The sequence below is a fragment of the Fundulus heteroclitus genome, unplaced genomic scaffold (genome assembly GCF_011125445.2).
Source record: "Fundulus heteroclitus isolate FHET01 unplaced genomic scaffold, MU-UCD_Fhet_4.1 scaffold_146, whole genome shotgun sequence".
Lineage (NCBI taxonomy): Eukaryota > Metazoa > Chordata > Actinopteri > Cyprinodontiformes > Fundulidae > Fundulus > Fundulus heteroclitus.
Window position 1 is genome coordinate 39,991 of NW_023396558.1, and position 24,940 is coordinate 64,930.

Here is a 24,940-nt window from a genome sequence, read left to right on the forward strand (position 1 = left end):
GACCCTCAGATGAAAGGAAAATGCTCAGGTTGTTATAGAGGAAGAACCCAAAAACAACCAACCTGTCGTTGAATGGAAGAGGCACCAGAGTCCCAATCTGAGAGCACAAACTTGTGCTTGTTTGTCTCTCTTGTTGTGTCTCTGCTCTGTCTTCTGTAACCCCCAGTCGGTCGAGGCAGATGACCGTTCATACTGAGCCTGGTTCTGCTGGAGGTTTTTCCTTCCCGTTAAAGGGGAGTTTTTTTTTCCACTGTCGCTTCATGCTTGCTCAGTATGAGGGATTGCTGCAAAGCAATGGACAATGCAGACGACTCTCCCTGTGGCTCTACGCTTCTTCAGGAGTGAATGCTGCTTGATGCAATCTACTGGGTTTCCTTAGATAGGAAATTTCGTTTGACCAATCTGTATAATCTGATCCAGTCTGTATAATCTGTTTAAATTTGACTTTGGAAAGTGCCTTAAGATGGCATGATTCATCAGAAGGGGCTATATAAATAAAATTGAATTGAACTGAATTTACGTTTTAAATCAATATGGCCTGAGAGGAATGCCTGAGAAGGACCACTGAGACAGAAGTGACCTAAAATGGACGTCCGCGAGCTTCACTGAAACTTGCTGCTGCCCGCAAGCCAAAAAACCTTTAAGAGGAAAGTTATTGGTTTAGATGAGTCAAAACACTGGGCCACATGTCAAGCATGATGAGGGCAACATCATGCTGAGAGGGTCCGCTTCACAGCCGGTGGTACTGGTGCATTCAGTAGAGTGGGAGAAATGTTGCAAACAGAGGACTACCATCAAATTCATTGTCCAGAACAATGAAATGGGTGGGCATCCTTAGGTTTCTGAAAGGGCCTCTCTTTAGACTTGTTAAAAATGTATGAAATATACTTAAAGTTGGGTGTTTGGCAGAAAACCAACCAGTGTATATGAACTCCATCACCTTGGCCGTGACGATGAGCTAAATTAGCGAGCGAAAGTCAAAGTTGAAGCTTGTTCACAAAAACAAAAACAGCATGCAGCTTCTCAGCAACATCTGAAGAGATTTCTACAAATATTACATGGGCTGTATATATATATATATATATATATATATATATATATATATATATATATATATATATATATATATATATATATATCTTTGCGCCTGTATGTATAATTTTTACCCTGTGTGGAATAGTGTAAATTCACAATTAATTAATTTACAATAATATAGAATTAAGATGACTACCTGCACTTGTTGCTCTCCTTCTGCTAATGCAAATGCAAGCTTGCTGTACATGTTTTCTTTCGTTCTTTGACTCTGCAATAAAAGCTTTATCATGTGCTCTGGCCAAGCAGCACGATAACAGCAGTAAGTCTGGAACAATTCAGCATTATTGCATGTTCCATCATGTAAGGGTCAGTTAAGCTGGAAATGATGATGATAACAATTATAATAAAAAATAATAATAATAATAATAATAATAATAATAATAATAATAATAATAATAATAATAATAATAGTTACAAAGAAAATGGAGTTAACTGGAAAGAAAATAGTATATTCTCCTAAGAGTAATATAATTAAACAGCAATAACTAATTTAGTCCTTTTCATATATATATTATTACCTTTCTTTAGAGTCATGTTTTCAACCGCATCACAACTCTACATTGGTAATTGCTTCAATGACATTTACACTTTTTTATGACGATGTATCTAAAACTTCTGTCTTGGTGTTACTAGATCTCAGTTACTTTTTTTGACAGAGCTGATCATAACATACGGACTGACAAAGTGGTTTGGATTGTCTTGTAGTGTGCTTGACATTTGGCAACCATAAACTCACAAGACAAAGATTGCATGTGGGGTACTTCAAGGCTCCGTTTTTGGGCCACTTATCATCCGATATCGATATGATAGGGCACTACATGAGCATTACAGTTTTGCACACCATAAGTACCAGGGTATCTGGCTGTTGTGTTGGGGTGACTGTGGCTCAATAGGTAGTCTTCTTGCAATCAGAAGGTTGTTGGTTCGATTCTAGCATCCCCATGTCACATGTTGATGTGCCCTTGGGCAACCTGCCAACTGATCTGCATATTGGTGTAAGAATGTGTGCAGATTAGTGAGTGTGATTGGATGAATGTGGCTATAGTGTAAAGCGCTTTGAGTGGTCAGTGTGACTGGAAAAGCGCTATATAAATTCAGTCCATTTATCAATGTCATCAATAAGTTTGTCAGATATTAATGTAACTATTCAAACAATTCAATTTAGTTTATTTGTATAGCGCCAAGTCACAACAAATGTTTGGACACTACACGAACACATCGTACAGAAATCCAATCATACAGAGTCAATACATTGCAATTCCATCCTAGGTAAAAAGAAAATGTAGTCAAGCTGAAGCTTGAACGTTACTATAGTTATGTTACTTTAACTCTTATGTTAATCGCAATTTACTTTAAATCTGTTCCTCAATTCTCCTGCAAAGCACTAATAGTTGCCTTCTTTGTCTACAGTACCATGCAAATACACGTGTCTTCCCTGCCTTACCAATCATTGCAATTAAAACCATTGCACCCTCTTAATTGCTCCACATTAGTCCATTTTTCTGCTCTAACTGAACTTCGTAACTGAGTTTACAGACATTTAAATGTAGTTGTCTGCGTTCTCTGTGATGAACCTCTACAATATTTTAAAATGGGCGGCATGATAGGAAGCACTGGCAATCTTGGAACAGCATATCAAGAGAAAAAGAAACTACAAGAATTCTGAGATACGTACTTTTGGAATGTAAAAGGTTGCTTGGAACAAGGATTTGGCAACAAACACCTTTTTTATGTGTAAACTGGGAATGAAAGGCTAACATAACAGAAGACCTGGTACATTGTTTTATATATCAGTGTCGTTATTATTGTTCTAAACAGTCAGAAAATATTTTTTAATACTAGGAAATTAGTTCATAAAGCTTTTCTCTGTTCCCTCTTTATTATTTTAAGCATTCAGTTTTGGGTGCTGTTGAAATAGTAAATGAAAGTAATTTTAAAAGAAACATACCAAACATTGATTAGGATTGAGCACGTTCAGTTGTTTTCTATCACCAAACTGAACCAAACAGAATCAGAATCTGATTCTGATTCTGAAACCTCTGCAAACCTCTGATGGCATTGAAGTAAGCTCCAAGCTGTACAGTGAGGCAAAAAAGGCAAACTTGTTGTTATTTGTTTAAAATGAAAAACCTGCAAAAATACAAGTCTACATAAAAAAAACTGCTTTAATCTTCCAAATTTCTATTGTTTGTGATTTAAATGAAAAAAAAAAATAAAGTTTTTGATGAAGGAAGTTGAGTTGCACTGTTGGGTTTTATAGGGTAGCAATAAACTTAAACACTGGATCTGGTAAATTTTTGACCAGACCAAGGTGTGCACAACATTTCCAGATCTTTCCTTCAAATCAACAAATGTTTGAACAAGTTCAGATACTTCTTTTTCTGCTTCAGAAAGATCCTTGTTCCTAAAGCTAAAGTTTATCCACTGATATCATTAAAATATCCACATGGAGGTTTGCACAGCTATTCACAATATTTAAACAAGCGAAAGGAAGAAAAACCGTTCAAACAAAGAAGGGCCAGACCGATTAAACAGAAACTGCAGACAGCAGACCAAAGAAGAAAACACAGAAAATGGCAATATTGTCTGTGTGAAATGGAAAGGTGACGCGCAGCAGCAGGATCGGTGTGGTTTCTGCTGGCTGGTTTCATGCTGTCGGTTCAGTGCCCCTGCTGTATTTTTAACACGACAGGCGGTAAACAGCCGGAAACCGGGGGGTCTCGATCTGGAGCCCTCTCATCCCCCCCGTGTGTCACACCGTGACCAACGCACAAACCCCCTTTAGCAACAGACCGAGCGGACCATGAGAGAGGCAGACAAACTAAATAAAGGGGACAGGACAACCACGTGTAGGCACCGCTGAGCTTCTTTGAAAAGGGTTATATTTAACAACCTGACATTTTAACTCAAAAAAGTGAGCAAGCCCATCAATTTTTTTAATCTACAAATGAACCACTTTTTTTTGACCAATTTAAATTCTACAAACAGATTTCAGACACACTGGACATGCAGCAGATCTTACCTCTGTATCCCTGGCAAAAAAGTGTTGATCTAGTTTAAAGAAGTTTCTTTTCTTTCCCTCTAGTCTTCAGAAATGCCCTCTGTGCTATTCATCAGAGCGCTGACACACACACAGGGCTTGACACGCGGGTCATATGGTAGCCTTGGACTGCTGCAGCAGAATGAGGAACTTAGACAAGCTGCTCGGGGATTTTTCTATCTTGCCCAAACTTCCTGGTACGATTGTCTAATGATTATTTGCATAATCAGCAACGGACACACACACACACACAGACATTTTCTGGCAAACACACAGGCGCAACGGCACATTTTTCAGGCTGAAGCTGCATTTTTTGTAGGAACCACAGTGACAGATTTTGTTGGTAGGTTAAATGGCACATTTTTAAACCTTGTGCTATTTATCTTTCATTCCTGAAAAAGTGTTCACCCCCTTTAAACTTTTCCGCAATTTGTCCCAGTACAAATTTAATAAAAGCTTGAATGCATCGTGTTCAGGGTTTATGTATTAGAACAATACAAAACATAGCAAGTTGTGGCAAAACAAATATGATACGTTTTTACCTTCTTCTTTTTTTTTATAAATAAACTTCAAACAACTGTAATATTCTACCCCCTTTACTCTGCCATCCCTAAATAAAAAGTAGTCCAACTCATTACTCATCTGAAACCTCCTAATTACTAAAGTGCAGTGTGCAATTTCAGTATAAATCCAGCTATTCTGTGAAGAATTTAGAAGTTTTTTTATTAGAAAACATTAGTGAACAAACAGCATCATGAAGACTGAGGATCCCAGCAGACAGCTCTGGGAAAGAGTTGGGGAAAAGTTTACAGCTGAGTGAGGTCAGATGGAAAGATTATGGCACACTGACCAGCTCAGATGTGGCCGCGTGCCTTAAAGAGGCTGGGCCAGATGAACTTATCTCAACTAACTCACCTCTCTCTCTCTCTCTCTCTCTCTCTCTCTCTCTCTCTCTCTCTCTCTCTCTCGCTCTCTCTCTCTCTCTCTCTCACACACACACACAGACTGTAGATTAATCTTATGTTTGTCTTTCACACACAGCCATGAAACATTTTCAAGTTGATCAGCTAAACCGAATCAGCAACAACAATTAAGTCAGCCACATATTGCAATAAAAACCTAAAGTGAGCATACCTTCGTATAGGACATCAAATGCCTTTTCTTAAATTGAGGAATGCAAACTATGTTGTATTTTCATTGACCAATATCATTTCACAGTGTAAATTGACTGACCAATGACTGTCACCGATTGATGATGTCAAGTTTGACTGATTCTCTACGTTTTAAATTTATATTAACTAATGATAAGTTTAAACTTTTCTGCCTGACGATGACAACTGTTCTATTTGAAATTTTCCCATGAAGGCTTTCTAAAACCCCACCAAATGTTGTGTTAAGAAGCCCAAATTTAAGCAAATTGCCCAAACCTTTTTTTTCCCAGCCCAATGTCTTCAAAATAAGCTCTGTTGCGCATGAACAAGCTTAATCTGGCAACACTAATTGCAGTTGACTGGGAAATGGATAGGAATCCATGTTAGTTATGGAGGAATATATGCTACAGGCTGCTTAAGATGAGCTGGGTGCAGAGATCAACCCTCCAGCAGGACAACGATCCCAGACATAAAGCCAGAGCTACGATGTCTAGGTCAGCAATCTCCAACTCCAATCATCTAGAGTCCCTGTCCTGCAACTTTTATGCTCCGTTCAAACCGAACACGATTTGTGCATGAGAGGCATCTAGTTTACATGCAAAGTCAATGGTGGACGCGTGTCTAGGAGCATCGAGAGGTCTAACATTGTGCGTTTTGCCCGTTTGACACACATCTAGCGTGTCCAAAGTGGCAGATGGTAGATCTGGAAAATCGGAACTTTAGCAGCTGGACACAGGGCGTGAACCAATCAAACGCCACTATGTGGCATAGTGGAGTTTTTTCTGATGAGACGGAAGGACCAGGAGGAGCCAGGAAGTCGATGGGGGACAAACTCAAAGTCGTTGTTTGTGCTCATCCTATTATCTAGAAAGGACCTTGCTCGGAAGACGATTAATGAGGAAGCCGGGATCTCGGGTAACTTATCAAAACTTTTACCACGGTAACTATTTCCCTAGCCTCGTGAGACCATCCTGATCTCGCGAGCTTTCAAGGTTTCACTCGCAGATCAGTCTGGCTACCCTCTGTTAAAGAAAATTTGGAGCCGTTCACCAAACGAACGTCCAATCAGCGTTGGCTTTGAGGCGGGTTGAGGTGTGACGCAACGAGGAGCGCAACAGTTCAGTCTAAAGAACATGGCGGCTTCAGCTGACGAAACTAGCGTTAGCGTGGCTATCGAGCAAGTTTTATCGGAATTACAAAGTATTTCTTTGCTGAGCTAACGAGCCTTTACCTGCAGCAGCAAGAGTAGCTTGGCTTGTGGTTGTGTTTTCGTCGTCGCTCTGGACGAGTCTGATTGGTTAATTTGGCCCGTCTATCACCAACATAGGCCAATCAGCTAACCAGTATTTTCGCCCCTTCCCAAAATTACTTCAACGGAAGGTTTCCAGATGGATATGCGGAGCAAATCTATCTGGCGGAGTCAGGTAACTATTTCCCTGCATTTCAAGAGGTACAGTATAGCTCCTCCCATACTTTGCTCGGAGCGTCAAAAACTCTCTAGACATGCGTCAGACCACAAAGTGCACAAGTGTCCAAGTGGAGGCGTTGGACGCCTTTTTCACGCTCAGTCTGAACTGAAACTTTGGAAAACCGCTCATCTTTTTCCTTCCACCTCACCATTATGCACCGCTTTGTGTTGGCCTATCACATAAAAACCTGGATAAATTACATCAAAGAGTAATGTTAAAAATGGCAAAATGTAATAATGAGAACTTTTGCACCACACTTTATACAAGTACATCTCAGGAAATTTGAATATTGCATAATAGTGCAGTGCTTCATGCCAGTCTTCTCAGAAAGTAAAACTCATGTTTTATTGAGTCAGTACATAGAGTGATATATTCCAAGCAATTGCTTCTTGTAATTTTGGCTTACAGATAATGAAAACCCAAATATTCAGAGTGTTAGAATGTTAAAATACTGTGTAAAAAAAAAGGTAATTATTGGAACATCATGTCACTCCCTAATCAGCTAAAAACTCCTGCAAAGGTTTCCTGAGCCTTTCAACGGTCTCTCACTCTGGGTCAGAAGGCTCAACAATCATGGAGAACTGCAGCCTGAAGGATTGTCAAGTGAAATCCATAAAAAAATTTGGAGATTCACAAGGAGTAGACTGAGGCTGGAGTCTGTGCATCAAGAGCCACCACGCACAGACGAATACATCGGCTACAAGCATCTTACTTGGGACAAGGAGAAAAGGAACTGGACTACTGGCCAGCGGTCCACAGTCCTGTTTTCAGATGAAAGCAAATTCTGCATTTAATTTGGAAATCAAGATCCCAGAGACTGCGGGAACATTGGAGAGGCATGTAATCCATATTAGTTGAGGTCCAGTGTGAAGTTTCCAATGTCAGTGATGGTTTGGGGTGCCATGTCATCTGCTGGTGTTGGTCCACTGGGCTTTCTGAAACTTCTACAGCACTTCCTGCTTCCTTCTGCAGATAAGCTGTATAGAGATGCAGATTTTATTTTCCAGGAGGACTTGGCTCCTGCCCACATTGCCAAAGGTACCAAAAGATGGTTCAATAGCCACGGTGTTCCCGTTCCTCATTGGCCAGCAAATTCCTCTGACCTGAACCGCATAGAACATCTATGGGCGGTTAAGAGGAAGATAAGAGACGCCAGACCCAACAAGCCTAATGACCTGAAGGCGGCTATCGAAGCAACCCAGGCTGCCATTACACCTACACAGAACCACAGGCTGACCGCCTTTATGCCACCGGGCATAGATGCAGTAATTCCAAGTGGAGACCCAACTAAGTTCTGAGAGCATAAAAATGAACAGACTTTTGAGAAGACTGACATTTGTGTTAAAAACATGTGATATTCTAATTTTCCAAGAGAAGGAATTTTGGGTTATCTTTAAGCCGTAATCATCAAAATTACAAGGAATAAAAGCTTGAAATATTTTACTCTATGTTGTAATGAATCTCTATAAAACAACTTTTTCGCTTTCTGAAAACGACTGGCAAACAATATTGCCCTTTTATACAATTCCCTCATTTTTGATCTGTACCTGTAAGTACCCTCAATTCTGCAACAGTACAACCTGCTGGTCAGGCTTCAGAAATGCAACAACACAAGAAACATTTCTTTTTTTTTTTCCACCCTCTTTTTATTGATCATCTATTTAATTTAGTTTGACATAGTAAACAGGAAATACACTTATAGAGACTCAGACAAAAAAAAAAAAAAAAGAAGAAGAAACCATGCAGATATTCTACATGCTGAGTTATGAAGAGCTGAATTTGAAAGGTCTCACAAAAGGAACAACAACAACAAAAAAGAAGGAGTTACATTATCTCCCTACATTATTATCATGATAAATGAGTCTGAGCTGAAGCTCCAATGGGGAGTGAAGGAGGGTAGAGAGCACATATATGCAGATCTATACAAAAAAAAAGGAGCGTGTATCAGTTCTATACAAATGAGCAGGAATGCAAGTTGGCCAAACATTCACACAAACAGACGCGTGTACCTGGAAGCTCTTCTGACACTTGCATATTAACATTTAGGAGTAGTTTGTCAGTTTGGGCCAGTGCATTTACTGATCTCACCACTGAGAGGAAGAAGAAGAAGAAAAGAGGGACACCAATGCAGCTGCAGCCAGCTGATATTCACCGCCTTATCTTGGAGCCATCGTAAAATGCACTTGTCCTCTAAAGCCATAAAACATGTCACTTGTTGCTCTTTGAACCAGGAAACAAGTGGACACGTTCAACTGGAGGGAATAAAAGAAACAACTCTCAGAGAATCTGTGGGCCAATCCAAATGTGACAAAACCTGTGAGAGTTATAACAGGAAAGGTCAGACTGTAAATATGATTACTCACGCAGAAAATAAAGTGCGAAGGTCGGGGAAAAAAAAAAACACATCACGTTATGGTTTATCATCTTTTAGAAATAAGGAAGTGTTCCTTTCATTCTGCTGCTGTTTGTGGACAGTTTTACATGTATGCTGCCAGCCATTTTGAAGATCTGCAGAGATCTCCTACCAAAAGGTGCTGAAAGGACTCATGATGAAGGTGGAACACATGCATACGTTTACACAGTGGTTGCATTTTTTTTATATCTACATATTTAATTTGGCAGTGGTACAGATGGGCCTGAAAGTGCATTCTTCGTTCCTACCAGCAGGGGGCAACTCGTTGGGTATGGTCCTGAAATTATAGAGCAGACGTCATCCCAACGGGGTGATTTATGATCTGACATGTTGGCTTCTTGTTTTCTTTAAAATGGCATGTTGTTTTTAAGAATACAGTCCACAAGGCGATTTTAAAAACTCAACAAAACCGGCCTCTCAAATCCACGGCTCTTATCAAATTAAAGAAATTGTAATCTAGACCCTACGGTGGCATTTTCTATCTTCAACATGCTTTTCTTCTTCTTTTTTTTTTTAGGTTTCTAAACCAACATGATCAATGATTTCTGAACTCAGTTGAACCAAGCCAACAGTTATTATAAGTGGGATGCCAAAACCGCAGATAGTTGCATAACTAAATTCCCATTACCACCTAACAGGTCAAAGATTAGTACTTTTATGTTTGTTTGGTTTTTTTTGCACACATAATTTTAAAGCCAGGAAATAAACCTCACCTCTGTTTAATAAGACTCATGCGTTTGCAAATGTTTGTAGTGGCCTTCTTAATCCTGGAAAGCGCAAAGTTTAATTTTGGCAACCAGAATAGCTTTTGCCTCGTCGACATGTTACATAGTGAAAAACCAGATGCTTTTTATTTTAACCTTTTTTATAAAATGCATCCATTTCCAAGGAGCTGTGGGAGCAGAGGAGCTATATTCCGTCCTGTGTGTTCTCGGCCTGCCCCCGGGGTCTCCCTCAAGATGAGCTTGATCTTTCTCATCCGTCCGAGTTCAGTCCCACGAGAAAGACTTTTCTCCTTCTCAAGCTCTCAGCTACAAACCGAATAGACGCAACCTGACAAACTATTCGTGTAAGGCTGTGATAATATCGGCATTGTTAGAAACGTGTAAAAAATAAGGACACACATTTTAAAGTACACTCACATTACCTGCATACTACCTCTCCTGGAACATCTTTTTTTTTTTTTTGTCGTTCTCTACAGTATGAAATTGAAACAATTCAGCATAAATAGGACTTCCAGAGCTCAATGTTTTAGTTCGGGTACGGCTAAGTCGGCATCCCTCTGCTTTAATGTCAGTTCAAGGGAAGCACAAACCATTAACTGGTGCTATACAGCCTCTAGCAGCACCGCTGCTTCTACGATCCCGCTACTCCCACTGTGACCCATTATACCGGCACGTCTCAGTGGTCCTACAAACTGCTTGAACTACTGCAGGACGCACATTGGTCGCCGGCTCCATTTTCCTCTTTCAGTTTAAGTCCTTCAGCCTGTGTGTCGGACCGCAAAGACTGAAACCAAAATCAGTTTAAAAAAAGAACGGCCAGGTCGTTATCGTGCGTACTCCCGGCACTGAAAAAGCGTCAGTCGTTCCACTTTGCAGCTTTGAGCGATCACCTCAGCAGGGGTGGACGCTCTGCCTGAAGGCGTATCAGCGGCGACGCTCCTAACCTCCGGCCACCGGGCCTTTCAGAACTAACGGATTCACAGTGACGGAGGCCGTAATCCGCCCGGCATCGCCCCGTCTGCTAGAAGGAGAAGGCGGCGGTTTAGCTGTTCCTCTGCTCCGCCTCACGCTGGGCCGAGGTAGCGGAGCTGTGACTGTCCTCGGCGTCTTCCTCATCTGCAGAAAGAGTGAAAAATAGCAACAGTGCTATAGCTCTCTAAACTCCAAACTAGCTGCTGTTTTTCTACACAGTGAGATACATTCTTCCGGCACTTGTAAACAGTTAATGACACTGTCGTGTGTGGCGTAGACCTTTGTATCCAGCACTAATACAATGATTATTTTTTGCTCTGAAAGATGTTTAAACTGAGTGCAATGATCCAGAAACAGTCAAAAAAGCATGTATGAGAATGCAAAAGTGTCTGATCCCGTTACAACCACAAACTATTGAAGATATTTCATGTGCTAGGCCAACACAAAGTAGCACAGAAATGTTAGGTGAAAGAAAAATAAATACACTGCGTTTTTTTCTTCCACTAATCTAAAAACAGTGGTGGAGGCTGAACAGTAAAAAATTAGTGTTCAGCCTCCTGCATCAATTGGTAGAACCACCGTAGCCGATTAAGAGCCTTTATGGACGGCAGTTCTTACGTCTTGCTACAGATTCTCATCATCTGTAGCAAGAACTACATTATCAGGATAATGTAGTTCTGGCTGTATTTGTTCTCTTGAGGTTTTCTAACAGGATCTGTATTTAGCTCCATCCAGCTTCCTTGTGCATGCTGAAGAAACGTCAGCAGCACGACGCACAGTTAAGTGCGGTTTTGCTGCTTCTTGTAGTCTTCTGCCAAAAGACTCAGCTTTCACTCATCTGACCAGAGAGGCTTTTTCTAAATGTTAGCTTTATACCCTACATGGCTCACGGCAAACAGGAAATGGGCTTCATTAAAGGCCAGATTAGTGGAGTGCACATTTATAATTAAATATTACAATAATATTTGTCCCCATACTATCCTACCTGAGCTGTGAATCTATACAGCTCCTCCAGAGTTACTGTGAGAATGTAAACTGCTGAGGTGGAGTGCCATGTCTTCCAATTAGGCATGTTTATAGGATGGACCTAAAAGTGCTGCAGGAGATGTTCAAAGGATAGGATGTTGTTTTAAAACATAACTCTTCTTTTAACGTATCCCCAATGTTGTCTTTGGCCTGTCTGCTTTGTTATTTGGTATTCATGATGCTTTTTGTCCACTAATGTTCTCTAACAAACCTCCGGGAACCACTCGATTGATTCTGAGAGTAAATTACAAACAGGAGGAATCTGAAGAAAACAAGAGGAAGATGGCTTCCGGAGGCGGTCGACAGCATTGGATTTCTTGGTGGCAACAGAGTGTAGAGGGCTGAATGCAAAAGTGCTTTGTGTTAGAGTTTTAAAACAATGTATAATTTTCCTTACGACTCATAATTATGCACCACTTTCTGAAGATCTGACACATAAAACCTTTAATAAAACACACAGAAGTTTGTAGCTGTAATGTGGCAAAATGTGAAAAAGTTTAAACGTGGAAAATTGTTTTCTAATATTGATTTCTAATATTATTGTTTGACTGCAGACAGTTTCTCTAAACGACTAAAACGAACAGTGCATCCTGGACGAGCCCCCAAAAGTATTCAAGTCAGACTGTTTTTACTAGATGACTTTTCACTGCTGGAAACCAAAGGTGAGGAGAGGCTTCTACCGCAGTAAAACCTCCGTAGATGCCTTTTATTGGCCATCCTAACCTTTTAGTTGACTGGAAAGGAAGTTCATCTTTTCATGCATGAGACATATTATCAGTCACAGAAATCTGCGTTTAAACAGAGACAGTGTCGGATCATTTTACCGCCCCCTCCTGTGTTGATGTGGAGCTGGGACAGAGACAGCGTGAGGGACAGCTCTCGTCCCTGCGGGTCGGTGGGACTCTGCAGGATGTCGTGAAGGGCGTTCCTGCGACCCGTCCTGCCGGAGGCGATGAAGTCTGCATACGTGGTCTCAACATCAGACATCGCTCCAGCATCGTTCAGACAGCGACACCTGCAACACAAAGAAGGTCACCTGGATCTTCAGTGCCAATATAGCAGGGTGCGCAACTGAAAACGATGACGGAACGACAAAACTGCATAAATCTATACTTCTTATAAAACTTTGCTGTGTTTTACAAAAAAAAAATACTTAGCTCTAAAAATGAATCGTGTTTCTATAAGCTACAGATGTACCCCTTGAACCCCAGATGAACCAATACAACCAAACATTTGTTAAGGGAAAGTAAAATGCCAACTTTTTCAAAATTTTACACCAATAGAAATCTGAAAATTGTAGCATTCATTCAGATATCCCTGAATCAAGTCCAATGCAAGCAATTAGTGTGAGAAGTCAGAAGAGAGACCATCTTTATGGAACATAATCTCAGTAAAAATACAGCTGATTGTCATAAATACGAAAGAACATGGACGGAGGGATGGATGGATGGCAAACTAAACGGACAGGCTGGGGAAGGAGAGCATTAATCAGAGAAGCCACCAAGAAGCCCATGGTAACCTTGGAGGAGCTGCAGAGATCCATAGCTCTGGCAGGACAACCTGTCAAGCAGTACCAGTAGCTGGTAGTTGTACACTCCATAAATCTGGCTATTAATGAAGAGTGTTGAGAAGAAAAAAAACATTGTAAAAAAGAAAGTTATAAGAAGTTCTGTTTGCAATTTGCTAGAACAAGCAATGTGGGGGATATATCAAACATGAAAGAATACAGGCTTGGTAAGATGGCACCAAAACTGAACTTTTTTGGGAAAATTAAAAACACATGTTCCCCTCTATAAAACGCGGTGAAGGCTGCATGATGCTGTGGGGAATACTGCTCTGTTCTTAAGCAAGGAGAAGAAAACTGGTGCGAGTTGATGGAACATTGGATGGAGCTACCCACAGGGTAATCCTGGAAGTAAACCTGTCAGAGGCTGCAAAAAACATGAGACTTTAGGTGCAGGTTCCCCTTCCATCAGGATGACGATCCTAAACATACATCCAGACAAAAAAAGGGGACGTTTTTAGTTTAAAACATACTAATTCATTAGGATGACCAAGTCAAAGCCCAGACCTAAATCCAATTGAGAATGTGCAGCAGGAATTGGAAATAGCTGTTTGCAGAGACAATGTTCGATCTGTAGCTTCAAAGCTGGTAAAGACGTGCCCCAAGTTAAAAGAGGTGAAGCTGTAATTGCAGGGAAAGCTGGTTCTAGAAAGCATTGAATCAATAAATGCATGACATGAGTCATAAGTTTATTTGTGATTATTCTTATTTTAATTTTGCTGTACTGTGTATCCTTTTCTTTGCTCTTCACAATTGTGTTGTCACCCTGCTGTACAGCATAAAATCCACATCAAAGCCATCAAAATTCAGAAAAAATAGAGCACATTGGAAACATGAATGTTATCTGATACAATAAACCCTTATCAAGGAGAGATGCTTCCATTCAAATGAACTGCACTGGCGGAAGTGGCCATGTTTGGGAGAAGTCACCAATCAAAAAACCATCCAGATCTAGAATGAGGCTATCCAAAAAGCACGTACGGCCTTGTTTGAAACGCGTCCTACCTTTTGCAGACATAGCCACCAACAGCAACAACCCGGAGCTACATCTTCTCGGACATGACTTCATGCAACGGAGCGCGACGGGCCGACATCCCATCCAACGATCCGGATAAACAAGCAGAGCCCAGCCAAAGCAGGAGGAGCTGCAGCAATCAGCAGACACCGGGGGACAATAATTCCGAGCACACGCTAAAGCAGCGACAGCAGTCAAAGGATCTTCACCACATCAGTGGGACGCCTTAAAAAGTCCTCAATCTATTGTCCCTGGACGTTGCATCTTCCTCCTTTGCAGCCAATTAGCGGGCAGCAAACCGCATCTGCGCGTCCATTGGACAGAGCACACAAAAGGATGAGGCGAGAGAGCGGAGAGCAGCACTGAGGCTCACGGTGCGTTCAGCGTCACTTAGTTTATTTGGGGAAAAAAAAAACAGATTTAGATTTTCAATTTATATTTAGTGCTTTATGCTGAGTTAAAATGACAAAACCCGTGTTCATTTTAGTATTTACAAAATAAAATAATCTAGATTCGTTAAATTTAATATTGATTGCTTTATATCGGATAAGAATGTGGGTGCATTGCTTAACCATGATGGAGAAATCGTAATACCCCTCTTGGCCACGGGATGGTGCTGCTGTCAACAATAAATAAAAGCTCCAGTTCTTTGATCCTGCCAGTCTGTTACTGTGAACGACACAATGTATGCATGGCAGTTTCAGCGGATTAAAGAGTCTGTTCTCGTATAAATTTGGTAATTAATTATGGAAAATCCTCCTAAAACCCCAAAGTAGGATGAAAAAAAATGTAGGGATTATGTAAACTTACTGTCAACACTCAGTCGCTCTGTATGAAAAGCATTGTGTCTCATATGCAGAAACTTGTCATTGCAACTTTAACCAGCAATCCTTTATTAATATTTAACAGACATTAAGTAAAGCATGAGATCATTTGTATTTCATTTCCATGAATCAAAACCACACAAAAAGCTCCCCTGGCCCAGAGAAACCAACCAGGGCTTGCAGTTCCAACACAAATGAGCTCCATAGGTGAGAGTGCAGCGGCACACAGGGTTTAGAAGGACACATTTATAAGGAATTTGATCTCTTTAAACTTGCATACATCTTGCTTTCTACTTGGTGTGTGTTGGCGACACACTTTGGGTGAGCTACCTTATTTTCCCAATACCCATCTCTAATCTGATTAGATACAGAAGATTCAGGTCATAGTCATGATATTGAATGCAGGATTATCCTTTGTGATTATTGAATACAATATGATTTCCCTTAAAGAACAGTCAATTTGCAGCTAGAAGGATAGATAGTAAACAAACAAATAAATAAATAGCAATGCTCTGTAGAGCATTTCACACAGCCATACAAACACTACAAGAAGAAACAGTTCACGTCCAGAGGTAAATTATATTAAACAAGAACTAATACTGTTTAATTAGAACCTATGCTTAAGCATTTACCTGTCTTTTGAAGATGCCAGATTTGCGAGATGTTCAACAGGAAAACAGGCATACATGTTATTGGGGAAAAGTGATAATAATCAGTTAAAATAATTTTTGGTATGAGTCTTTTAGTATATCACATATTAAACTGGCAATAATAGTACACTGTAGCATGCAAAGTTTATTTAAATTTGAAGCAGAGCCCTTCTGATAGATTTTCAATCAGATGGGGTCGTGAACTTCTTCTCCTGACTGATACCTTTGTCCAATGATTTCATGCACTGGGATGAGCAACATCACATCCACAGGACAACTAACAAGACCTAACTAAAACAGAGGATCTTAAATAAAGGAAGGTGGGTCACAAAAAGGGATGCTGATGGTACTGAAACAAAATTGAGGAATGTAGGGAGAGGAAGAGAAAACTGAGGGAAAATTAAGGAACGAAATGGCCCAGCAGGAAAACAGATGGGAGCAAAGACTGAATAGAGCATAACCAGACAAGACAGCAACTAACAGCAAGAAGAGACCAAAGAGATATAAAACAACAACAAAAGAGGAAGTAAATTCAACACATAAGGAAGGCAAGTTACATTAGTAAAGATCTAAAGAACAATCGATATGACCAGATTTATGTAAAGATCATAATATGGATATCTGATCTGCTGTCTTCAATACCTGCCAGGATCCTGAGGTCCCTGGTTATTTTTCGGTTCCTGGGGATTGTGCAGTTGTGTTTAGGGCTGCACCTTTTAGTATTGTTTATTATCGGTGGATTGTTGTTTCTGTCATTAGTTAGTTTTGTGTTTCCGTTTCATTTCTACTTTCCTACCTGCCTCATTTTAGATAAGTTGATTATTATTTCATATCTGGTCATTCATCATGTTTTCTTGTTAGATCCTGCTCCCCTCTTGTCTATGTCAGATCATTGCCCTCTTCCCTCAGCCTAATTACTCTTCTCACCTGTGTTAATTGCTCCACCTGCTGTGCCTTCGTCTCCTCCCGTGTTTAGTCAGCCAGTTAAGTCGCACTCAGGTCAGGTCATCTTTCATGCTACTCTAGTTCTGGTCTGTCCGTGTTATGTTCCTATATCCTGTTTTCGCCTGCCTGTAAGCCTGGTTATTTTATTATTTCATTAAATCACTTTCACTTAACATGCAAGTTCAGAGTTCTTGCCAGCACTCTGGTCCACAAACTACAAACCAACACCTGACAATACCACTAAATCTGCAGGAAAAACAAAGTGGAGGAGATAAACATTTTGACTTTGTTTGTGAGCTTCCCCCATTTTCTTTCCTTCAAACGTAACAATACACACAGTTTTGAATTATAGTTACAGTACACTGCAGGGTATGTCTCCACAAATGACTGTCTTTGTTCCTGAGTGTATTACCAAACTGTAATTAGGCTTTTTGGAGTGATGGCTTCTTCCTCTCTGAGTGGCCTTTCAGTCCATATTAGCAGAGGGCCCTTCTAATAATGCAATTCTCATACTAGCCTCAGCCAGCATCTTCACAATGTTTTCTGTAATTATTCTGGGTCTAAATTGTTAATTTTGAAAAAAATAAATAAAAAATCTCTAGGACAAAGAATCCATCTCCTTTATGAATGGTATGATGCATGAACATGGTGTTCATATTTGCATATAACTGCTGGAACAGATGAAGGTGGAACCTACAGGCATCTGGAAATTGTATCCCAAGATGAACCAGCCACAATTATCTTCCGGGTGTCTTGGCTGATCTGGTTTGATTTCCCATGATGCCACTCTTTGAAGCAGTGTGGTTAAAGGTCTTGCCTTAAAATACTTCCACAGATGTGCCTCCAGCGAAACTCAATATTGTAAATTAACCTATTAGAGTCTTAGAAGGTCCATTACATCATTATCTGGGCTTTCCCAAATGGTTTAAAGGCATAGTAGTCTTCTGAGTTAGCTCTCTAAAAATCTACCAACCCTCCCTCTCATTTAGCAACGCCAAACAATATGGATAATCATAACTGGCCTAAAACAGGAAAGGTTCAGGCGGTTCTAACTTCTGAGGGAAAATAATAGGGTTGAATAATAGGGTTGTGTGTATTTTTACACAATGTATGTAAATATCTGATTCCAACTGTGAATCCGCAGAGTTCTGCTTAAGTGTGGGCTGCATGAAAGCTCCAGGCAGCTTCTTTGCACGGTCATGATGCCTTCCTGATGGACAATAAACAGCTTCACTGGAGCAGACAAGTTACTTGCTTAAGGGAACTTTTTTTTTTTTTTTTTTTTAAGATGAGGTCAGATGAAACTTTAATGTTACCCACTGAAATGTCAGGTCATTAAAGCGGCAGGGATAGAAGCATCGCAAAGAAAGAGTGCAAGAGAGGGTGAAACAACGAACACGTGAGGGAATACACCTTCAGATATTATGGGCATTTTTGCAGCATTAATATATCCTTATATATTTGGTGGGCTTTTATAGCTAGGTTCATTTTAGAACCGCTCCGCTCCTTTCTGAGGCACTACAACGTGACATTTCGGAAGATATGTGTGCTTAATCAGAACTTTCACAGTCATTTCTTGTTTAATGAAGCAAAACTGTGCATATGAGCACGGCGCGTTCAAGATTTAGTTTGCCATTGATGCAGTTAGCTGTGGCATTTGAAAATAGCTTTCAGCTGACTGAACAATGAGAACATTGACAAAGGGGAATAGAGAGAGGAGACCGACAGAAAGAGACAGGAACGGATATAGAAAGAGTCAGATTTGGACGCGATGAAGAGGATCTGTGTATCCTCTGATTTACTCAGTTCAGCCAGATGACAAAGTTTTCGCTGCCTCCTTTTGTGCTCCATCCACCCCTGTGGTAAAGGCTTTGCCCTGATTTGGCTTGTGTGTCTGCATCTATTATGTTGTTTCCAGCTGCTTCAACACAGGAACTAGAGTCCTTCTCCATTCTGGATGCAGAATGAGGTTAGTGTGAGATATGTTAAGGTGAGACCAGTTAGGAGTATTATGTGCTTTTTTTTATCTTTGTTTGCTTTAGAGAACCCCAAAATCACCACAAATAACCAAGAAATGTGAACGTTCTCACTGATACGTCAAGGGTCTCTCCATGCAGAATCCAAACTGTTGAGATGCAATCTGTGGGACGAACATGGATAAAGAAGGGCATTGCAACTTTATTCACACCATTTAAACTTTTCCACCATTAACATGTTAAAACAGCAAACTTTGATGCATTTTTATTAGAATTTTGAGCTATTTACCAAAAAAGTAGTTTATTATTGTCCACTGTGTCTGTTTAAAAGTCCGGCTGGAATGTGAATCTCTACCCCACTCAAGTCTCTCACATCTCTACCAGGCTTTCTTCCAGAATGGACCTTTAGTTAGCTCTGTCCATCTTGACATGCACATTCCTAACTTGTGGCAAGAGGGATTCCCCCCCCCCCCCTCCAGTGTCCCTTTATGGCCTCAGTAAGAGGTACAATTGTGTTGGATGAGGACGACAAGGTACAGCCAGTGGATGCAGAACTTTGTAGAGCAGCAGAACCATCTCAGGTTAAATGCAGGGAAAACAAAGGAGCTGGTGGTGGACATTCACAGGTTGCAATCCCACCTCATTGACACCGGTTATCATCCAGGGAACTGATGTTGAGATAGTGGACTTTTATAAGTACCTGGGTGTTCATCTGATAAACAATAAACTAGACTGGAGTCACAACAATGATGCTCTTTACAAGAAGGATCATTGCAGACTATCCCTGCTGAGGAGGCTGAGGTCTTTTTGAGTGCAGGGACCATTCAGGAGACTTTTTTTTTTTTACTCTGTGGTGGTATCAGCCATCATATGGTGTGGTTTGATGGAGCAGCAGCTCTTCTGTAGCTGAGAGGAAGCAGATGGATAAACTCATTAGCAGGGCCAGCTCTGTCCTGGGATGCCCTCTGGACCCAGGGCAGGTGGTGGTAGACAAAAGCAATGGGAGGATGACTCCCACCACATGCATGGATTTTTTTTGCAGAGCTGGAGAGCTCTTTTAATGACAGACTGCTGCATCCTAGATGCTCTAAGGTATGTTTCTGCGGGTCAATCCTCCCAGCTGCTGTTAGACTTTATAATCTCTGCTGCTCACAACAGTCTCTCTCAGATGCTGATGTCCATTTTGCACACATTTTAGCTACTCTGGTTGTTGCTGTACAATCATTCATATTGCATATTTTTCTCACTTTGTTGTGTAAATCAGCTGCCGCTTTTTCCCAGTTTAGCTTGAGTATTACATTTTTTACCCGAACATGGCATATTATGAATAATTTTGCAATACATACTTTGCAATACATATTTTTATTTTGACCTTTCTGAAAAGTTGATTCTTTGTTGCTTTAGAACTGACTTTAGTTTAGATTAGCTTCTTTTTCAGTTCTGATTTAATCTGTAACACTGTCTCTCTTTGCCACTGTCATACCTGAATTTTCCCATTGTGGGGAAATAAAGGGATTTCTATCCTATCTTATCTTATCCTATCTTATCTTATCTTATCTTATCTTATCTTATCTTATCTTATCTTATCTTATCTTATCTTATCTTATCTTATCTTATCTTAGCTTATCTTATCTTAGCTTATCTTATCTTATATAAACATATTTAGTTGTTTACATATTTAGCGAGGTCCAGCCCAGACGAGTCACTGCTCCATCACTGGGCCCTCACACTCATACCTAAGCGCCATTACCTGGACTGTGGCAGGAAGTGGTATCAAGACATGAGTTACATGCATTACATCGCCTTTCTTTCCAATATTTGTATTTATTTATTTACTTAATGCTCAGTATTCTACACTTTTTTTATCAAATAAGTATTTAAGTTTTTTTTCCTGACATTTCTACTTATTTTTCAACATTTTCCCCCTTTTATAACCCTCTTATTGGCTTGGATTTGGCATGCATTTCTTTTGCCCTTTAAACTGTTATTGCACAGTCAAAAATAGACATTGGCGGTTGATAAACGCCTTTACATTAGAAAAAACAGCAAGTGCACTCACGGTAATGTTTTAAAGCCATTAAATAAATATAGCTACTGTACTATAAAATCCAGTTGGTCTTTAGATGATTCAGCTCATAAGAGAGGTAGGAAAGTGTTTGGATTCCTTTGTCAACACTTTTTGACTTTTTCCATGACATTTTGATATTTTTCTTTTAACATTCCCCCTTTTTCACAATTGTTTTATCATTTTAATTGAATTCAACCTCTAAACTGGTTAAACGACAAAAATAGTTCCGTTTTATTTTTTGTTCCCCCTGCAAGGGAGTACTTCTGTGATCCCAGCAACTAAACCTCTGACCAGAACTGTAAATGAGACAAATGGACTTATATTGATTATTTATTTATAGTTCAGTTAAATTATTTTTTTCTTTTATTATTATTATTATTATTATTATTATTATTATTATTATTATTATTATTATTATTATTATTATTATTTAGTTAGTTAGTTATTTTAAAGTTCAGTAAAATTCTGAGGTGAGGCTCCTGTCCTATCACAAAACACTCCTGCTTTCCAGCTGTTTCTGGCACACATTTCCCTCCACGCTGCACTCCCTTTCATCACCGGCAGGTGGCGCTGCTGACACTGGTACCCAGGCCGTCTGTCGTCTGTCTGGCAGGGATGGGGGGATGTTTTATTGTAAATCAGAGAGAGAGAGAGAGAGAGAGAGAGAGAGAGAGAGAGAGAGAGAGAGAGAGAGAGAGAGAGAGAGAGAGAGAGAGAGAGAGAGAGAGAGAGAGAGAGAGAGAGAGAGAGAGAGAGCACCTCTGCCGCTCTCCTTGCCTCCTCTCCTGTGCGCAGTGCTCCGGCCCGACCGCTCCTACCTTCCCTCCTCCTTTCCTCCCCACAGCTGGTTCTTTTTCCACTCTCCCTCTCTTTCTGATGCTGCCTCTGCTTCGCTCACGCCACCGAGCCGGAGGAAACCCTTGGCAGGGCTGGAATGACTGACTACCTGTTTTGCATGGTCTGAATTTCGGAGGGGGATTCTTCGCGTCGGAAAGGAGGAGAGTCGAGAAGGAAGAAGGGAGGCTCTCCATCCCCCGGGGGATTTTATCTTACAGTAAGCAGGCGCAATGTCATCTTCAGCTTCCTCTCTTCGCTCGCGTCTCACACCTCCCGTCTCTGCGAACGCTTGTCAGGAAATTTTTGCTAGAATATGACAGCCTGTGGGGAATATGGCCGGATGTTGAATCTCGACTTGAATTGTGCGCCAGATGTTTTCACTGTTGTAGTTTACGTCACTTTACTCCGGAGTATGATGCGAATTATGCTTATTTTTTTTTCATGATGCCTTGAAAGATATGAGACCCCCCCTCACTCTCACCTCTCCCACCCCCTCACCTTTTTGCATCTCAGCTGGCCGTGCGTTAATCCACCCGAGGCCGAGGTGTGTGTGCGTGCGTGCGTGTGTGTTTATGTGTGTGTGAGAGAGGAAGGGGGGGGGGGGTCGGGGGACGGAGTGATGAGGGGGTTGTGGCTGCAGCGAAAACGCTGTTACTTTGTGATTGACCTAAATATGAGCCATATTCGTGAGATTATCACGCGTGACAGCGGCCCGGCACGCGCTGGCCACACGCCTTTGTGCAGCCCTTTTTGCAGAGGGGACGCGTGGACTCTGGGAAATGTTGTTTCCGTCGGCCATCGCCGAGGCATGTGCACGGATGAAGTGCACCTTGCCGCCTGCGCGCTGTGGCTCGGGCCTGCCTTCCCCGCTCCGTGACGATAACTGGAAAACACACTCCCGTTGTGTCGGCAATCAGTCCCCGGGCTGCTTTTGGAGAAACGAACCCCCATTCACCATATGTCTCCTGGATGACTGCGTTTGAGATCCTCACGTTTGCCCGGTGTAATGTCTGTAAACTGCTAGACGTGGTGGAGGGTTCTTTGTGTTTTCTGGATCAGCCCCGCATTTGACTGTAGTTCCATTTGGACATGTTGTAGTTCACGATGATGGTAGCTCAGAGGCTGTGTAGACTGGATGGCGGGGTCTAGGAATAACCAAAATCTGTGGAACAACACGGGAAAAGGTCATACGCTGCTTTGCATCTATATCCATGTTTGATTTTCACACTTTGTCATGTTACAGCCACACGTGCCAATGATATTACTGGAGGTTTAGCCGGTAGACCAACACAGAAGCGTATGAATGCGTGGTGGAAGGAACATGATGCTGGTCCTTTGTAGTAGGACACCATACCACCAGATTTGCACGTTTAGAAAAAAAAAAAAAGAAAGTCCAGTTGCTGCCGATTTAGGACTGTTTGTGGTCACCATGACCCGGATAACTGAGGATCTGAGCGGACATGCACTTCTAAACCATCTCTGGACAGCAGTGTTTAAATCTCCCACATATTCCCCATTGGGTTTAGCTTGAAACCTTGACCGGACCTGATGTGAAACAATCCATCGTAGCTCTGGCTTTATGAAGGTGAACCTGTCATCTCTTTTTGTACCACAAACAGGTTTTCCTCCAGAATTCTCCCGCATTTAGCTCCATGTTCCCGCCTAGTCAATCAACAGCATCACCGGGCCATGGTGCTGTCACCGGCATGTTTCACAATAGGCATGTGATGTTCAAAGTATTTTTCATTTAGGTCAAAACAGTGCAAGTTTGGTCTAATCTGATCACAGCCTATTTTCTATGTATTTGCTGGGTCCCCTAAATACGGCTTTATGTGGCATTCTTCCAACGATTCAACACTCCTGCTCCACTTTCACAAAGACTAGAGGAGTGAATGGAGTGAGGAGTGAAATTGGAGACATAGTTCCTATTTTTTTAAGATAATAATCTCTAACTAAACCACTCAGGTCTTTCGACTTCCGATAACTTCTGTATTTATGCTGAAATCGAAGCAACTAGATTCCATGTATTATTTAAGGTGACTTCTTTTGGTACATTCTTAATACCTCTGTGATGTAGTTGGGGTATTCAGTCTATGACTTTAATCTGAGGGGTATGGGTTCGAATCCTGGTTGAGTTAGGATGTAAAAACTCTGCCAATCCTGTTTGCAAGTATTAATGACTTGCTGTAGAAACAACTCTCTCTCTAGGTACATTTTTAATGATTTCACTTTAGGGGTCTATAAGTAGAAATGGCTTAATATTTATGCATGGTATACTTTTCTAATTATTTTTTAAAAAGAAGAGAAAGACTAGGGGGGGAACTGTATAATATAGTTATAGGAGTGTTGTAGAAGCATCCATTAATCTTAGATTATATGTTAACTCAGTATTAAAATAACATGTGACAGAGTGAAAGACGAGATGTGAGAATACTGCGACGGGCTGAACCTTAGCAACTAATGGTGCTAACATTAGCTTCTGCTTCAGACCTTCCAATCGGTGCTGAATTGAATTAATCTTGACATCTTGGCATTGGATCGTGTCTAGTTTCCAAACTAGAGTACTACAGTAAAACTATTAGGAGTGGCTAATTCTATTCTGAACAAGTATTCTTTAATTAGAGTTTTGAATTTCTGGAACATTTTTATTATTTGTGAAAACACAAATTAAGTGTAGCATTTGCAAAGTTTTTTTTTTGTGTGTGTGTGTGTCCTGTCTGGCAATGTGGCATTAAGAATTGTTGTCTTAATGCCAAAAAAAGCCCAACAGATTTTACTTTCACAAGTGGAGCCTTACTGCTGTCGCCATAGTGATCTGCTTTATTTATATATGCAAGAAGCTCTATTAGATTCAAAGCTGGGACTACATCATGTTCAGTGGACACTGAAATGGGAAGGTAAAAGAGGGGAAAAAAGAAGAGAAAGATGAGACATAATACTAAAAGGGAGGAAAGGTGAAAGAGGAAGAGGAGAGGAAAGGGAGAGAGCAATATAACATCCTCTGAGTCTGCTTTCACATCTGCAAATAGAGATATATAAAGAACAGCAAAACTAACCGATAAAGCATTACAGACACAGACAACCAACACCTTGATACTTTCACTGAAGAATATACAGTATTATTCAATACGAAATGTATAAAGTGACAGCTAAAGATAATAATAAGGGTT

General features: G+C 40.8%; 3 protein-coding genes across 18 annotated transcripts in view; 1 reads left to right on the forward strand and 2 right to left on the reverse strand.

Annotated features, from left to right (window-relative positions):
- lyn (LYN proto-oncogene, Src family tyrosine kinase) overlaps nucleotides 1-4,296 on the reverse strand; it is a 33,004-nt gene extending 28,708 nt beyond the window's left edge. Inside the window, exon 1 of one of the 2 annotated variants that reach the window (XM_012877318.3) lies at nucleotides 4,118-4,296. The gene's annotated coding sequence lies outside the window, so the exon portion shown is untranslated. Of the gene's footprint in view, nucleotides 1-3,628; nucleotides 3,650-4,117 lie in introns of those variants that run through there. The other variant, XM_036129204.1, reaches the window with a different exon arrangement.
- A 4,934-nt stretch (nucleotides 4,297-9,230) lies between these two features.
- LOC105936436 (cAMP-dependent protein kinase inhibitor alpha) lies at nucleotides 9,231-14,807 on the reverse strand. 3 transcript variants are annotated; one of them, XM_012877301.3, is made up of 3 exons: nucleotides 14,464-14,807; nucleotides 12,716-12,908; nucleotides 9,231-11,009 (listed from the first exon to the last, which is right to left on the reverse strand). In XM_012877301.3, the coding sequence occupies exons 2-3, from the start codon at nucleotides 12,876-12,878 to the stop codon at nucleotides 10,936-10,938; spliced, it is 237 nt and encodes a 78-aa protein (XP_012732755.1). In that variant the 5' UTR covers nucleotides 12,879-12,908; nucleotides 14,464-14,807; the 3' UTR covers nucleotides 9,231-10,935. The 3 variants fall into 3 exon arrangements, with proteins under 3 accessions (XP_012732755.1, XP_021179581.1, XP_021179580.2); XM_021323906.2 differs by having other exon boundaries at nucleotides 12,716-12,906; nucleotides 14,461-14,807; XM_021323905.2 differs by lacking the exon at nucleotides 14,464-14,807 and adding an exon at nucleotides 13,792-13,891 and having other exon boundaries at nucleotides 12,716-12,906.
- Nucleotides 14,808-21,680: 6,873 nt separating this feature from the next.
- ctnnd2b (catenin (cadherin-associated protein), delta 2b) overlaps nucleotides 21,681-24,940 on the forward strand; it is a 206,627-nt gene continuing 203,367 nt past the window's right edge. For 8 of the 13 annotated variants that reach the window (XM_036129210.1, XM_036129213.1, XM_036129214.1 and 5 more), the window contains exon 1: nucleotides 21,682-21,987. The gene's annotated coding sequence lies outside the window, so the exon portion shown is untranslated. Of the gene's footprint in view, nucleotides 21,988-24,940 lie in introns of all 13 variants that reach the window. The other 5 variants (XM_036129208.1, XM_036129209.1, XM_036129212.1 and 2 more) reach the window with 2 other exon arrangements.

Coding starts and splice junctions, on each gene's coding strand:
- LOC105936436 (XM_021323905.2), bottom strand. CDS start 13,835: ATGTTTTTTGCAGCCTCTGACAGGTTTACTTCCAGGATTACCCT. Junction 12,907..13,791: donor TTTACTTCCAGGATTACCCT/GTGGGTAGCTCC, acceptor TTTGTGTTGCAG/GTGTCGCTGTCTGAACGATG. Junction 11,010..12,715: donor CATCAACACAGGAGGGGGCG/GTAAAATGATCC, acceptor CTCTTTCTGCAG/ATGAGGAAGACGCCGAGGAC.